Source organism: Vombatus ursinus, unplaced genomic scaffold, assembly GCF_900497805.2.
Source record: "Vombatus ursinus unplaced genomic scaffold, bare-nosed wombat genome assembly UNPS02014779.1, whole genome shotgun sequence".
NCBI lineage: Eukaryota > Metazoa > Chordata > Mammalia > Diprotodontia > Vombatidae > Vombatus > Vombatus ursinus.
In genome coordinates, this window is record NW_020954557.1 from 36,548,931 (window position 1) to 36,563,187 (window position 14,257).

General features: G+C 37.7%; 1 protein-coding gene across 2 annotated transcripts in view; it reads left to right on the forward strand.

The window, feature by feature from the left end:
* CCDC141 (coiled-coil domain containing 141) overlaps positions 1–14,257 on the forward strand; it is a 276,321-nt gene that overhangs the window by 47,792 nt on the left and 214,272 nt on the right. For both annotated transcript variants that reach the window (XM_027865848.1, XM_027865847.1), the window contains exons 5-6: positions 4,980–5,088; positions 8,113–8,366. In XM_027865848.1, the coding sequence (XP_027721649.1) occupies positions 4,980–5,088; positions 8,113–8,366 (363 nt within the window). The remainder of the gene's footprint in view (positions 1–4,979; positions 5,089–8,112; positions 8,367–14,257) is intronic.

Below are 14,257 nucleotides of genomic sequence, written 5' to 3' on the forward strand. Positions count from 1 at the left end.
ATCTATCTATCTATCTATCTATCTATCTATCTATCTATCTATCTATCTATCTATCTATATCTATATATACGAGGCATGTAAACAGGAGGAGATGGAGTGCCATGTGTGAAGACTAGAGAGAACGCCACTTTGGTTGAATTACAGAGTGAAGGAAGGATAGTAACACATAGAAAAGATAAGTTAGGGCCAGCTTGTCAAGGGCTTTAGAAGGAAACTGAGTTCGTATTTGACCCTAGGGGCAATAGCCACTTGAGTCCTTCAAAATTAATAATATACATACATAAAATTGCCTACTTATATCAAGTAGGTATCCAATAAATACTGAAATGAAATGTAAAAATAACATTTTACATAAGATTGTAGCTAGAAGTTTCATTCTTAGTGTTAATTAAAATAAAAGAGAATATACCTAACAGTCTCTCCCCCATTCCCTTCCCTCCTTGCCTTGTTTCTCTTTAATTCTCATGACTCTTTGAGCTTCCCAATTCAACATGTGAGATTCTTAAAGAGCATTATAAATGGGAAATGTCATATTTTAGAGAAGATAGTTATTGGGAATTTCATTTTTAACTTTCCTGTCAAGTTGGCAGCACATTTATTTTGATGTGAGATTGCTGTTTCATTATGATAAAGTACCAGCTTCAAAGAATATGACATCCTCAAATTCAAAAATCAGGACACAAATCCCAAATATTGAAGCTCAAAGGATTAGTTATGGGAAATGAAGACTTGAGGAGACATGCTCATGTATCATGAGCTTGTTTAACAGCAAGAGGGGACAGCAGAAACTTTAGACTGTTTCAAAATTTGTTTTTGACAATTTGAGCATAGGTCCAAAAAGCTATTTGTTTTGCAGTCTTTGTTGGGGAAACCATATATACTTCCTTTCTTTTTTTTCCTCATTCTGACTTCCTCCTAGATGAAACACATGTACACATGTACCTGGTTATAGGCACACCTGATTCATTTCATCTTAGCAAATAGGTCCATGCATATATAACATATGTATTTATTATATATTGTTAACACATATAACATACATGGTACATTGAATTACTCACCTATGTTAAAATTTTCCCTTAATTCCACATGTATGCATACATATTTCCCTTAATTCTCTCTCTCTCACACACACACATACTTTTCTAGGTAAGGAAGATCTGTCCTTGTTTTTTTTTGTTTTTGTTTTTGTTTTTTTTTTAGACTAGGCAATCAGGGTTAAGTGACTTGCCCAGGGTCACACAGCTAAATATTTCCTTCGCTATTCTTTTTTTTTTTTTTTTAGGCAATTGGGGGTAAGTGACTTGCCCAGGGTCACACAGCTAGTAAGTGTCAAGTGTTTGGTCTGAGGCCGAATTTGAACTCAAGTCCTCCTGACTTCAGGGCCAGTGCTCTATCCACTGCACCACCTGGCTGCCCTGTCCTGGCTTTTTAAAGTATATTCTCTAATCATTAAGATGAAAAGGTTCATCTCACTTACAGAATCCATGAGAAACTTACAAATGAACAACTTTTGGCAATCTTATGTTTTCATTACTGTATACAAGTGTTTCATGGATTTCTCTGGCCCAAAACATCTATCAGCTGGTGACGAGTCTAGTTATGAGCCTCTCTTTACTGAGCACTTTATAAATTAGATATTTGCAAAATGATTGGCACAGTGCCTGGCACATTGTAGACTTTTAATAAATGCTTGTTCCTTTCCCCTTTCCACAGTAGGTAGGCAGGCCTTTGGAAGATATACACAGAGTTTGTATTTAAAACCTTATAATTATTAATGTGGAAATGGTTTTTTTCCTCTTCTCAACAGATAAAGATGATATGGAATGAGGGAGATAATTTGAAATTAAAACTAAAATTTTTTTTAAAAAATTAAATAAAGATCTTATAAGTTTGTTGGAACTTCCCAGAGTTTATGCTCCACTGGCATGACTCTTGAGAATCCCAGGACACTTCCATTCCTGTCCATTTCAGTGCAATTCAAGGTATAATATGCTAGGCATTGGGGAATGCAAAAAATAAACAAACAAACAAACAAACAAAACCCCTCCAAAACCAAAACAACAAAATCAGAACAGTCTCTACCCTCAAGATGCTCAAATTCTACTGGGAAGAAAACACGTGTTTTTTTTTTCTGTCTGTAGATAAATAAATACAAAACAATTAATTTACTCATGTAAATAAGTAGGAGCCTCACATTGGAGGTAGTACTTGAATTCAGTCTTGATGGAACCCAAGGATTACAAGAGGTGGAGGAAGTTTCTTTCTGCAATGGGAGACAATCTATGCAAACAAGCATTTATTACGTGCTACTTGTATGACAAGGCAAGGTGCTAGTGTTGGGGATACAAGTACAAAGAATGAAAGGATCCCTTCTCACAGAGGGCTTACTTTCTAATGAGGAAGACAAGTGTATACATGCACATAGAGATAGGAATTTGTCTATGATTTCATTGATAGAGAGAATTCTCTATGATGAAATATTTTATTCCAATGAAGGTGAGAGGAGTCCCTGAAACTTGTAGTCCTGGAGAGTTGCTTAGAGCAAGGAGAGGATATGTGATCTGACCAGTGTCTCCCAGAAGGTATCTGGTTCCAAGACCAGCTCACTATTATGCCTTGGCTGCTTTAAATTGTATGTTAGTATATACATAATGAAAATATACAAAGAGAATAAATAATTTTTAAAAATACAGGTTAGAGAGGACAGTCTCTCTAACTGGGGGTAGAGAGTGGATCAGGAAAGGCTTCATGTAGAAGGTGGTTCCCAAGAGGCGTCTTGAAGAAAGAAGAGGTATTTCATGAACTGGAAGAGAGGAAGGGAGCAATAGATCCCAGTCAGGGGAAATAGCTAGTGCAAAGGCATGGAAATGGGAAATGGAGAGAAATACATGGAGGACTGAAGGAAAATTAGTTTACTTGGTTCTCAGAGTATTAGAGGAGAAGTAATGTATGCTGAGGCCGAAGAGGTTGTTTGGAGACAATTTGTGAAGGACTATAAAAGGTAAATCAAGTAGTTTATATTTGTCTCCTAGAGGCAATAGGAGGCTGCTGAATTTTGTTGAGCAGGGGAGAAGCGTGGCTAGATTTGGGCTTAAGAAAAGTGACTTTGACAGCAGTGTGGAGAATAGACTGGAGTGAGGAGAGATTTGAGGTAGGGAGACTAATTAGGGGGCTGTTGTAATAATCTCTGTGAGAAGACCCTGAGTGAAGGGGGTGGCTATGTGAAGAGAGAGAAGGGCTCAGATGTGAGAGATGTGGCTATAGATACAGCCAGATTTGGCAACTGATAAGATATGTGGAATGAGAGAGATTGAGGCGTCTCATAGGACAGGGTGGTTAAGAAGCTGGGAGACAAGAAGAGTAGCAGTGCCTTTGGCAGACCTAGGGAAGTTTTGAAGAGGGATGGGTTTGGGAGGAAGGGTAAAATAATAACTTATGTTTGGGGCATGTTTGAAGAGAAGGAAAGGGGGAAGGGAACAAAGGTTATTAATTAAGTACCTACTATGTTCCATACTTTGTTCTAAGAGCTTTACAAATATTTCATTTGATTCTCACAATCTTGCGAAGTAGCTGCTATTATTGCTATCATTACTGCTATCATTAAAATGAGGATTCATTTTACAGTTGAGGAAACTGAGGCAGAAAAAAGGTGGTTTTTTTTTTAAGTGACCTTCCAGGAGTCACATAGGTAATAAGTATCTGAGGCTGGATTTGAATTCATTTCTTCCTGATTTCAGGCCCAATCTTCAATCTACCATGCCACATTGCTTTTGAATTTGAGATGTGTCTAGGACATCCATTTTGAAATGCCCATTAATTGGTTGGTGGTATGAGACTGAAGCTGAGTGAAAATGGGGCTACATATATAGATCTATGAGTTATCAGCATAGAGATTATAATTAAAATCATGGGAGTTGATGAGGTCACTAACAGAGAGTATAAAGAGAGAAGAAAGAATGCCCTGGGCTTGGGGTAAACCCATAGTTTGGGGGCATGATATTTTTTTCCAAATTTTTTTGCTAAATATTTCCCAATCACATGTAAAAACATTTGTAACATTCATTTTTTTTTAATTTTGAGTTTCAAATTCTTTCCCTCCCCTGCTCCTTGAGAAGGCAAGCAATTTGATATTGATTACTCATATGAAGTCATGCAAAACATATTTCCATATTAGCCATGTTGCAAAAAAAAAAGCACAGACAAAAAACCCCAAGAAAAATAAAGAAAGTTTTAAAAAAGTATGCTTCAATCTGCATTCAGAGTTTATCAGTTCTCTCTCTCTGGAGGTCGATAGGATTTTTCATCACAGGTCCCTCGGAATTGTTTTGGACTATTGTCTTGATCAGAGTAGCTAAGTCATTCATCATTGATCATTGCGGTTTCTATGTACAGTGTTATGGTTCTGCTCATTCCACTTTGTCTGAGTTTATATAGGTCTTTCCAGGTTTTTCTGAAGCCACCTGCTTGTCATTTCTTGTAGCATAATAGTATTCTATCACAATAATGCATCACTGCTTGTTCAGCCATTCCTCAATTGATGGGTATCCCCCCAATTTCTTTGCCACCACACAAAGGGCTCCTACAAATGTTTTTGTACAAATATATCCTTTCCCCATTTCTGGAATGATATTTTCCTAGTAAGCAAAGGAGAAACAACAGTGATGGTGATGAAAGTAGTTTTCTAAAGATGGTGGCATCAAGTAGCACTTATATTGCTCAAAGCAATCCAGAGATTACAAGAACTGGAGAGAATGTCTTTCAGGAATGGGGGACAATCTATGCAAATGCTTGGAGGTGGGAGATGGAATCCCCTGTACAAAAAACCCAAGAAAGCCAGAGCGATGGAACATGGAATGCATGGGGAGGGATAATGCCATAAGGAAATATTATAGTAAGACTTCAGTGAAGGTACAAATAGTCAAATGTTGTTTCTCTTTCAAAAGTACTTTTTTTTTTGGTATGTATTTCTCTTGTAGTTTGCTATTAAAATAGACCAAGCTGAAGACTTCCTGCAGAACACCCAAGAGTTTGAGAATGCTGAATCCTTAAAATCACTGCTTCAACTCCATGAACACCATTCTAAAGGCAAGACACACGTTTACTACTACCAATCTGCTCATCACGTGCTTTTAGAGATTTTAAAGAGTAAATGTGGGAATGCAAATTTATGGCACTTTTCAATTCTTTTCTTCTACATATCATGATTAATGTATAATCCTGACCATAGCAGTAGAACTAAGGCTTCCATAAGAGATTGCAATCATCTTCAGTGAATGATTATTATAAGGTTCAATTGAGCATAACCAGTTTTACATAAGATCTCTGGAGGAGGAATAAGCCCTGTCTCATTTGAAAACTAATGTAGCTTTCTATATAAAAAAAGTAAAAGCATGTGTGTTTCACTTCCCATCCCCCTCCACAATCAGACATGAAAATCGAGAAAAAATATGACACAAGCTAAACAACATACATAATGGAAATTGGCACAGTGGTTAGATTACTGGGCTTGGAATCAGGAAGGCTTCTTCATAAATTCAAATCCAGCCTCAGACATTTAGTAGCTGTGTGACCCTGGGCAAGTCAATCCTATTAGCCTCAGTTTCCTCATCTGTAAAATGAGCTGGAGAAGGAAATGGCAAACCATTCCAGGATCATTACTAAGAAAACCCAAAAAATGGGGTCATGAAGAATTGAACATGATGGAAATGGCTCAAAAACAACAAACAGCAACAATGGAAATATATAGATAGATAGATAGATTCCTGACCAGTGTCAGCAGGCTAGTCCTTCCTCCTCAGGTTGGGGTAGTCAATTGGCTTATCTAGACACTTTATTCTGTGGAAAAGATGATAGGGAATGACAAAAAGTCACTCATCCCACCCCAGACTCCTAGCTTTTCCATGACAGCTTGATTTCTCCCGAGCTCTGACTGGAAGCTTTGTCACTTAGGGTAAGGGCAGAAAAGCAAAAGCAGCTTGAGGCCATTGGTTTGAAAAGTGATGCCATCTTGGGGTGGAATGGGATGTGGCTATAGCCCTGGCTTCATATTTTAACTAATTTTTCTTTTCTTTAGAGACTAAGTTTAGTTTCTTCAATCCTACAGGGGGATTAGAAGCACTGCCAGTATCTTCTAAATTTTGGTACCTTAGGGCAAAGCTTTGACTTTACTCCTGTAGTTATGTCTCTGAGTGGGAAGGAGAGGTTTTCAGCTTCCTCTCCTTTCATTTCAATCCCATTCACCTCAGAATATTCTGAAAAGCTATTTTTAAAGGACTCCAAATGGTGCTACCAATGATTATTTATCATTTACTAATGATCATGTAATTAGGAAGTTTCAAAGAGCAGAGAAGGTAATTTTTCCTGCACAGATTTTGAGAACCCAACATGCTCATGTGTAATTTTGACTGGCTGTTGCTGTACAGGCCCTTGTGACTGGCTGGTGTTATAAATAGCATGCCAGTGTTCAGGATTAAAGTAGCAAGTCACACATTTCGATCATACTGCAGTAATCTAGTTGGGTCCAAGACAAGGGAACTGAATCACATGAAATTCCACTCAGGAGACTGAGGAGTGAATCAAGCGCAGGTAATAGAGATGAGTTCTGTAGTCTCAATTCAATCTTCATTGGCCTGACACACTCATCACATAGCCATTTTAACACTGATGACCTGACAGTGATTGATGCTTTTACTGATGGGAGCTTCCTAACTGAGGTCATCAAAGGCAAGTGTCTGTCAGAAGGATGGGAGGTCTGGGAAAAAGACAGACTTTCCTAAAGGGTTTGAGGATGGAGGTGGAAAGGTGGAGGTTAGTCGTTGATATCTCTTTGCTCCATTCCTTCCAATGTGTTAGCCTCTGAGGCAACATCGAGCTAGTTTGCATGCAGCACCTGGTGTGGGTTGGGGAAAGAGGCAAGCAGCTCCTTGGACTGACAGCTGAAAAGAAGATCCTCAATTTCAGCATCATGGAAATGGTTCAGAAGAGCCTGTTGGGTCCCTTTGAAGTCCAAATAAATGGATGGAATGTTGGTTGAGGGCAAGTGCCAGGGCTGGTTTGCTGATGACTATAGGCCATTTTAGTTGTAGTCACATAACCCTCATGGGGCAATTGGAACAGGCCCAGTGAAGCAGATTCAGACGTAGCAGAGCCTAAGGAGGAAATCCTCGGGGCCTAAGAGCCAAGAGGCCACTAATGGGTCAGTCTTAAGCAGGTATTTACATGTGCCTCATCTTCCCCACTCATAAAATGGGAATGATGAGACTATCTTACTGGGATCTGAAGAGAAGTAAATACCTGGTGTTGATGAAAAACATAACCAAGAATGGAATTCTGAGTGTGCGTCTTGTAAGGTCTTGAGATACAAATTACTGAAATCATTCCTTACAACTTTTACTACTGGTAAAAATGCAGTTCTGAGATGTTGAGTGAGTCATGAAGTGTTGGGATGATGCTACTGCAAAATATAATTGTGTAAATGTATATTATTATTAAACATATAGTATTATACTTCAACTAAATGGTGGTCTTATCTTAATTAGTTCAGCTATGTTTTTCCAATACCCAACAGTGCCAGACTTGTTTAGTATAGTCACAAAACCTTCCAAAATACCCTCAATAATATAAATTTATAAAAATCATTCATAATATTCAGATGGTCATAGGAGCTAATTATTATTTTAATTTTATTAGATAAGTTGTATTAGATAAGTTCTTTGTTTTTACATCAATCATTTCTGAATATGTCTCACCCTTACCTCAGCAATAAACTCACCATCCATTATAATCAAGAAAAGGTCAGCAAAAACAATGGATGTTTTTCTGATACTGCATGTAACATTGTCTTCACTTATTCCCCTTTGCCTCTCTTCTGGAGGGAAGATGAGGAAAATATAAATCACAGGAGTTTAAAAGATAAATTATGAATCTCTTCCTTTACTGATTAATGTAGAAAATTACAATAATTGACTCAAAGAATCACACAATTTTAGAGTTGGAAAGAACCATAGTGATGCAACTTTTCTCTTTTAAAGATACTTCCAAATACCTGAATATTATGATGTATAGGTTGGGTCTCACCAAGATTTGGTTTGCCATCTCTTTTTCTTCCAGAACTCTTAGGACGTTCCCTAACCCTCTTAAACAAAAGTCAACAACTGACTGAATTCATAGAAAAATTCAAATGTGATGGACCTAATGTGAACCCTGAGTTGATTCAGGGGGCTCATAGCAGTTGCTTGAAGATTGACAGCCTTCTTGAATTGCTACAAGACAGGAGAAGGCAACTGGACAAGTACCTGAAGCAGCAACGTCAGGAGCTGGAGCAGGTCCTGCAAATTTGCCAGTGGGACCAAGAGGAAAACCAGGTATTTATCCTACAAGGGATTAATGATGATGTATGGCCTCAGCAGAGCCATGGGGACTAATACCTGGGTTAGTTGTGCTCAAGAGAGTAGGTTTCTTTGTGTCTCTTGGTTATTTAAACCATTCATAATAACAAAAAAATTGAGCTTTGCAGAATGGCCAGCTGTTGAGTGACTCGGAGATATGTCTACCTTTCAACACATGTGGATGAGGAATGCTTATAATACAACATGCTTTGCAAAGTTTTGAACATCGATTGGCCACATGTGTGGTGAGCATAAGTGGAAAACAAAACCTGAAAGATGATGTCCTTTTTCCTTTGTAATTTTCAGGTAGTCTGAAGTTAAAAACAAAGCAACAAACAAAAACCTAATTTTATCAAAATGATTGTAGTATTTTATTTTAATTTAAAACTAGGTTTCTTAACCTTTGTGTGTTTGTGTCACAGACTCCTTTGTGGTCTGGTGAAGCCTATGGACCCCCTCTCAGAACAATGTTTCTTAATGCATAGGATTATGAAGGAAACCAAAGGTTCATGAAAATGATGATGTAATTATTTTTAAAATTTTTTTAAAAATTTTAACAAGTGTTTTTAAAACTTTGGGTTATAAATTTTCTTCCTTCCTCCCTCCCCACCCACCCTCATTGAAATAGCAAGCATCTCGATACAGGTTATAGATGTGTAGTCATGCAAAACACTTCCATAGTAGTCCTGTTGTGAAAAACTAAGTATATTTCCCTTCATCCTATCCTACCCCCCATTTATTCTATTCTCTCTTTTGACCCTGTCCCTCCTCAGAAGTGTTTGCTTTTGATTATCCCCTCCCTCAATCTGCCCTCCCCTCTATCAACCCCCTGCTCTCTTGTCCCCTTCCCCCCTTATTTTCCTGTAGAGTAAAATAGATTTCCATACCCCATTGTGTATGTTATTCCCTCCTTAAGCCAAATCCTTAAGATTCACTCATTCCCTCTCACCTTCCCCCATTTCCCCTCCACTGTAAAAGTCTTTTCTTGTCTGTCTAATGTGAGATATTTTACTTCATTCTACTTCTCTCTTTCTCCTTCTCCCAGTATAATCTTCTCCCACCCCTTAATTTTATTTTCCAGATATCACTCCTTCATCTTCAACTCACCCTGTGTCCTCTATCTATCTATCTATACAAACATATAATTTTTTCCCTCCCATTACCCTAATACTGACAAAGGACTACTGAGTTACAAATATCATCTTTTCCTGCAGGAATGTAAACAGTTCAACCTTAATAAGTCTCTTATGATTTCTCTTTCCTGTTTACCTCTTCCATGTTTCACTTGAGTCTTGTATTTGAAGGTCAAATTTCCTATTCAGCTCTGGTCTTTTCCACAGGAATGCTTGAAAGTCCTCTATTTCATTGAATGACCATTTTTTTCCCTGAAGGATTATACTCAGTTTTCCTGGGTAGGTGATTCTAGGTTGTAGTCTTAATTCCTTTGCCCTCCAGAATATCATACTCCATGTCCTTTGGACCCTTAATGTAGAAGCTGCTAAATCTTGTGTTATGCTGATTGTGTTTCCACAATACTTGAATTGTTTCCTTCTGGCTGCTTGCAATATCTTCTCCTTGACCTGGGAATTCTGGAATTTGGCTACAACATTCCTAGGAGTTTTCCTTAGGGGATCTCTTTCAGGAGGTGATCGGTGGATTCTTTCCATTTCTATTTTGCCCTCTGGTTCTAAAATATCAGGGCAGTTTTCTTTGATAATTTCTTGAAAGATGATGTCTAGGTTCTTTTTTTGATCATAGCTTTCAGATAGTCCAATAATTTTTAAGTTCTCTCTCCTGGATCTATTTTCCAGGTCAGTTGTTTTTCCAATGAGATATTTCACCTCTTCTATTTTTCATTCCTTTTGATTAGTGTTACGATGCCTTGATTTCTCAAATTGTCCCTATCTTCCAATTTCTCCATTCTAATTTTTAAGGAAGTATTTTCTTCAGTAAGCTTTTGGACTTCCTTTTCCATTTGGCTAAATTTGCTTGTAAGGGCATTCTTCTCCTCATTGGCCTTTTGGACCTCTTTGGCCATTTGGGTTAGGCTATTTTTTTAAGGTGTTATTTTCTTCAGTATTTTTTTGGGTCTCCTTTAGCATCACTCTCAGTTTTTCCTCTACTTCTCTTATTTGCTTTTCAAAATCCTTTTTGAGCTCTTCCATGAACTGGGACCAATTCATATTTTTCTTGGAGGCTTTGGATGTAGGAGCTCTGGCTTCGTTGTCTTCTTCTGGTTGTATGTTTTTCTTCTTTGTAATCAAAGTAAGATAATACAGTCTGACTCTTTTTGCACTGCTTGCTCATGATCCCAGCCAATTATTTGAGTTATAAACTCTTTGTTAAGGTAGGAGTCTGTTTCTAGTGTGGAGAATGTACTGTCCCAAGCTTCAGGGGTTTTGTGCAGCTGTGTTCAGAGATACTTCTAGGGACCTGTAAATTTTCAGTTCTTCCAAGGTGCTATGATCAAGGGCAAGGTGTTACTCCTTTCCTGGCCTGTACTCTGGTCTGTGAGCACTCTTTTCTGTCTTGGAACTATGAGCACTGTGAGGAGGGTTTCCTCTCCACAGCCACTACAAGCTTCACCACGTCAGCACTCCTCCTTGCCCCAGGACTGCCATCCAGAACTGTGACCCAGATCCAAGCACAGGCAAAGCAAGAGAATCCTGCACCAGCAGAGAGATTCCTGCAATCCCCCTCTTATCAGCCACTTGATTCCCCCTCAGTCTGTGGGCTGAAAGCTCAGGAGGCAGCCATTGCCCCCGCCAAGCTCGGGGACTGAAGCTGAGACCACTGACTTCTCTTTCTCCCCACTGACACAGAATTTTCTCACTGACCTTCTCACTGTCTTTGGCATTCATGGGTTGAGAAGTCTGGAAACCGTCACAGCTGCCCGCGATTCAGTCCTGTGAGGCCTGCTTCAGGGTCGCTGTGGCCTGCGCACCCACACAGAACTGTGCTCCTCTCCCCAACTGGTGCAATATACCTTTCCAATCAACCATTCAGGCTGTCTTGGGCTGGAAATCTGTTTCACTCTGTCTTTTTGTGGGTTCCGCTGCTTTAGAATTTGTTTGGAGCCATTTTTTTATAGGTATTTGGAGGGGTTTGGGGGAGAGCTCAAGCAAGTCACTGCTTTTACTTCACCATCTTGGCTCTGCCTCCCAGATGTAATTATTTTTGTTAGCTAAGTTCATGGATACTTTGAAATATATAAATGGACTCCCAAGGTGTCTGTAGCCCCCATGTTAATAACTCTTGGTTTAAAAGTTTGATGGGAAGCAGAGAAATTTTTCATAAGACAAAATGATTTAAAGGCAGGGGTTTTTTTTTGGCCTATAGGAAAATCAGGAATCTATAGAAAAGAGGAAAAGCAAATACATTTTCACTGGAAAATGAAAAGTCACTGATATATCAAAATAAAAAGAAGCCAAACATTAAAGACTTCAGTTAACAGTTCTTCAGTTAAAAGTGATAATTGTGCTTTCTTAAATGCTGAAGATTTTGATTAAGGCCGCCCTTTTGCTGCTCAATTCTCATTGCATTTCTGTTTCACAGGAATGTTAATTTTTGCAGTTAAGGTCTAGGAATGTGCTATGGGCATAATCACAGTCAGAGGATCACAGTCAGAGGATCATATAAGTGACATTCCTATCTTTTGTAGCCTTAATATTTCCTCTCATGCAATAGAGTAATGATTTTCTGAGGAAAAGGAAGATAATCCTTTCCTCAGTGTTCTGTTAAAATAGATTATTTAGTTTAGTGGGTAAAAGATGATAGAATCCACTTCAGTAATGGCCTTGTGGTGACTCATTGCTTCTACAATAGCAGGGAGTTTATAGAATTGGTTCTTTTTTAATTTTATTTTTTCAATTAAATGTAAAGACAATTTTTAATATTCATTTAAAATATTTTGAATTCCAAATTTTCTCACTCCCTTGCCTCTCCCTAAAATGATAGGCAATTTGGTATAGGTTACATGAAATCATGTAAACATTTCCATATTAGTTATATTGTGAAAGAAGAAACAGACCAAAAGGTAAAAAACTATGGAAAAAAAGTGAAAACAGTATGCTTCCATCTGAATTAAGACTAAATCAGTTTTTTCTCTGGATGCGAAAAGCACTTTCCATTATGAATTCTTTGGAATTGCCTTGAATCATTGTATTACTGGGAGGAGCTAAGTTATTCATAGTTGATTATCACACAATGTTGTTGCTACTGTGTACAATTTTCTCCTGGCTCTGCTCACTTCATTTTGAATCAGTTCATGTAAGTCTTTCCAGGTTTTTCTGAAATCTGCCTGCTTGTCATTTCTTATAGCACAATAGTATTCCATTACATTTATATACCACAGCTTGTTCAGCCATTCCCTAATTGATGGACATCCCCTCAATTTCCAATTCTTTGCCACAACAAAAGAGCTGCTATAAATATTTTTGTCCTGTGGGTCCTTTTTCCTTTTTTATGATCTCTCTAGAATACAGAATTAGTAGTGGTATTGCCAGATCAAAGGGTATGCACAGTTTGATTGCCCTTTGAGTATAGTTCCAAATTACTTGCCAGAGCTGTATCTGGAGTCAGGAAGACCTGAATTTAAATCCAGTCTAAGTCACTAAACTAGCTATATGACCTTAGGAAAGTCTGTATCCCTCTGTTTCCTCAACTGTAAAATGGAAATAATAATAGCACCTACCTTGCAGGGTTATTGTTAGGAGCAAATGAGATATTTGTCAAGAAAAAAAAGCATTTAGCACAGTGCCTGGCACATAGTCAGTGCTATATAAATGCTTATTCCCTTCCCTTTCCTATTTAGAAGCAGAATCTCATAGGTTCATTATGGGGTTTAAATGAAATATAGAACATAAAAGTCATGAGAAGCAAAATAATTTAGTGGCAACAGTGTGAGACTTGGTGTCAAGAGAGTCCTGGTTTCAATCCTATCTCTGATAATTATTAGCTGTGTGAACAGAGGCAAATCACTTAACCATCTGTAAAAATGGGATAATAATACCTATAGTACCCACATCATAAGGGTACCATGAGACTCAAATAGATAATGTATTTATGCCCTTTGAAAACCCTAAAGCAACATACAAATGTCAGTTATAATGATAATGAAATGAAATGAAAATCCTGATCTTCTAATGCCTTTTCAGAGCTTTTATCTCTGTGCAAAGGTACTTCTAATGGTATATTTTATAATAAATTTGTTACTTTGGATTGTAAAGAAATCTGGCTAAAAATACTGTATCTTACAGTGTAAAAACATCTGGTCAAAAAGTAAAAAAATTAAGTCCAATGGATTGTGTGATATCACATAGGGGAAACAAAAAAAAAGTTTTATTAAATCAACAGTTTTAACTGAATTCAACTAAATTTTGTATATATGTACAAACAGGTAAAAAAAACCCCAATATTGCTATATCATAAGTCCATCCACTGAGACTATCTAAATGTTGTCCTTTATAATAACTTCTTCTGATAATCACTCAGTTAATATTCATTAAACTCTTACTACATGCAAGGCACTGTATTAAGTGCTAAGGACACAAAGAAAGGCAAAAACATGGTCCCTGCCATCAAAGAACTCATATTCTAAAAATATTAATGGTCAGTCAAATGAGTCCCTCTCCAGTGTTCTTTATAAAAACCACTTCCATAAATCATTCAGTCATCAAATATTTATTAAGCTCTTATACATGCCAGGCACTATATTAAGCATTAGGGATAATAGAGAAAGGCAAAAGCACAGGCCCTGCTCTCAAGGAACTGGCATGCAAAAAACTATGCACATTCTATCTCTATCTATCTATCTATCTATCTATCTATCTATCTATCTATCTATCTATCTATCTATCTATCTATCT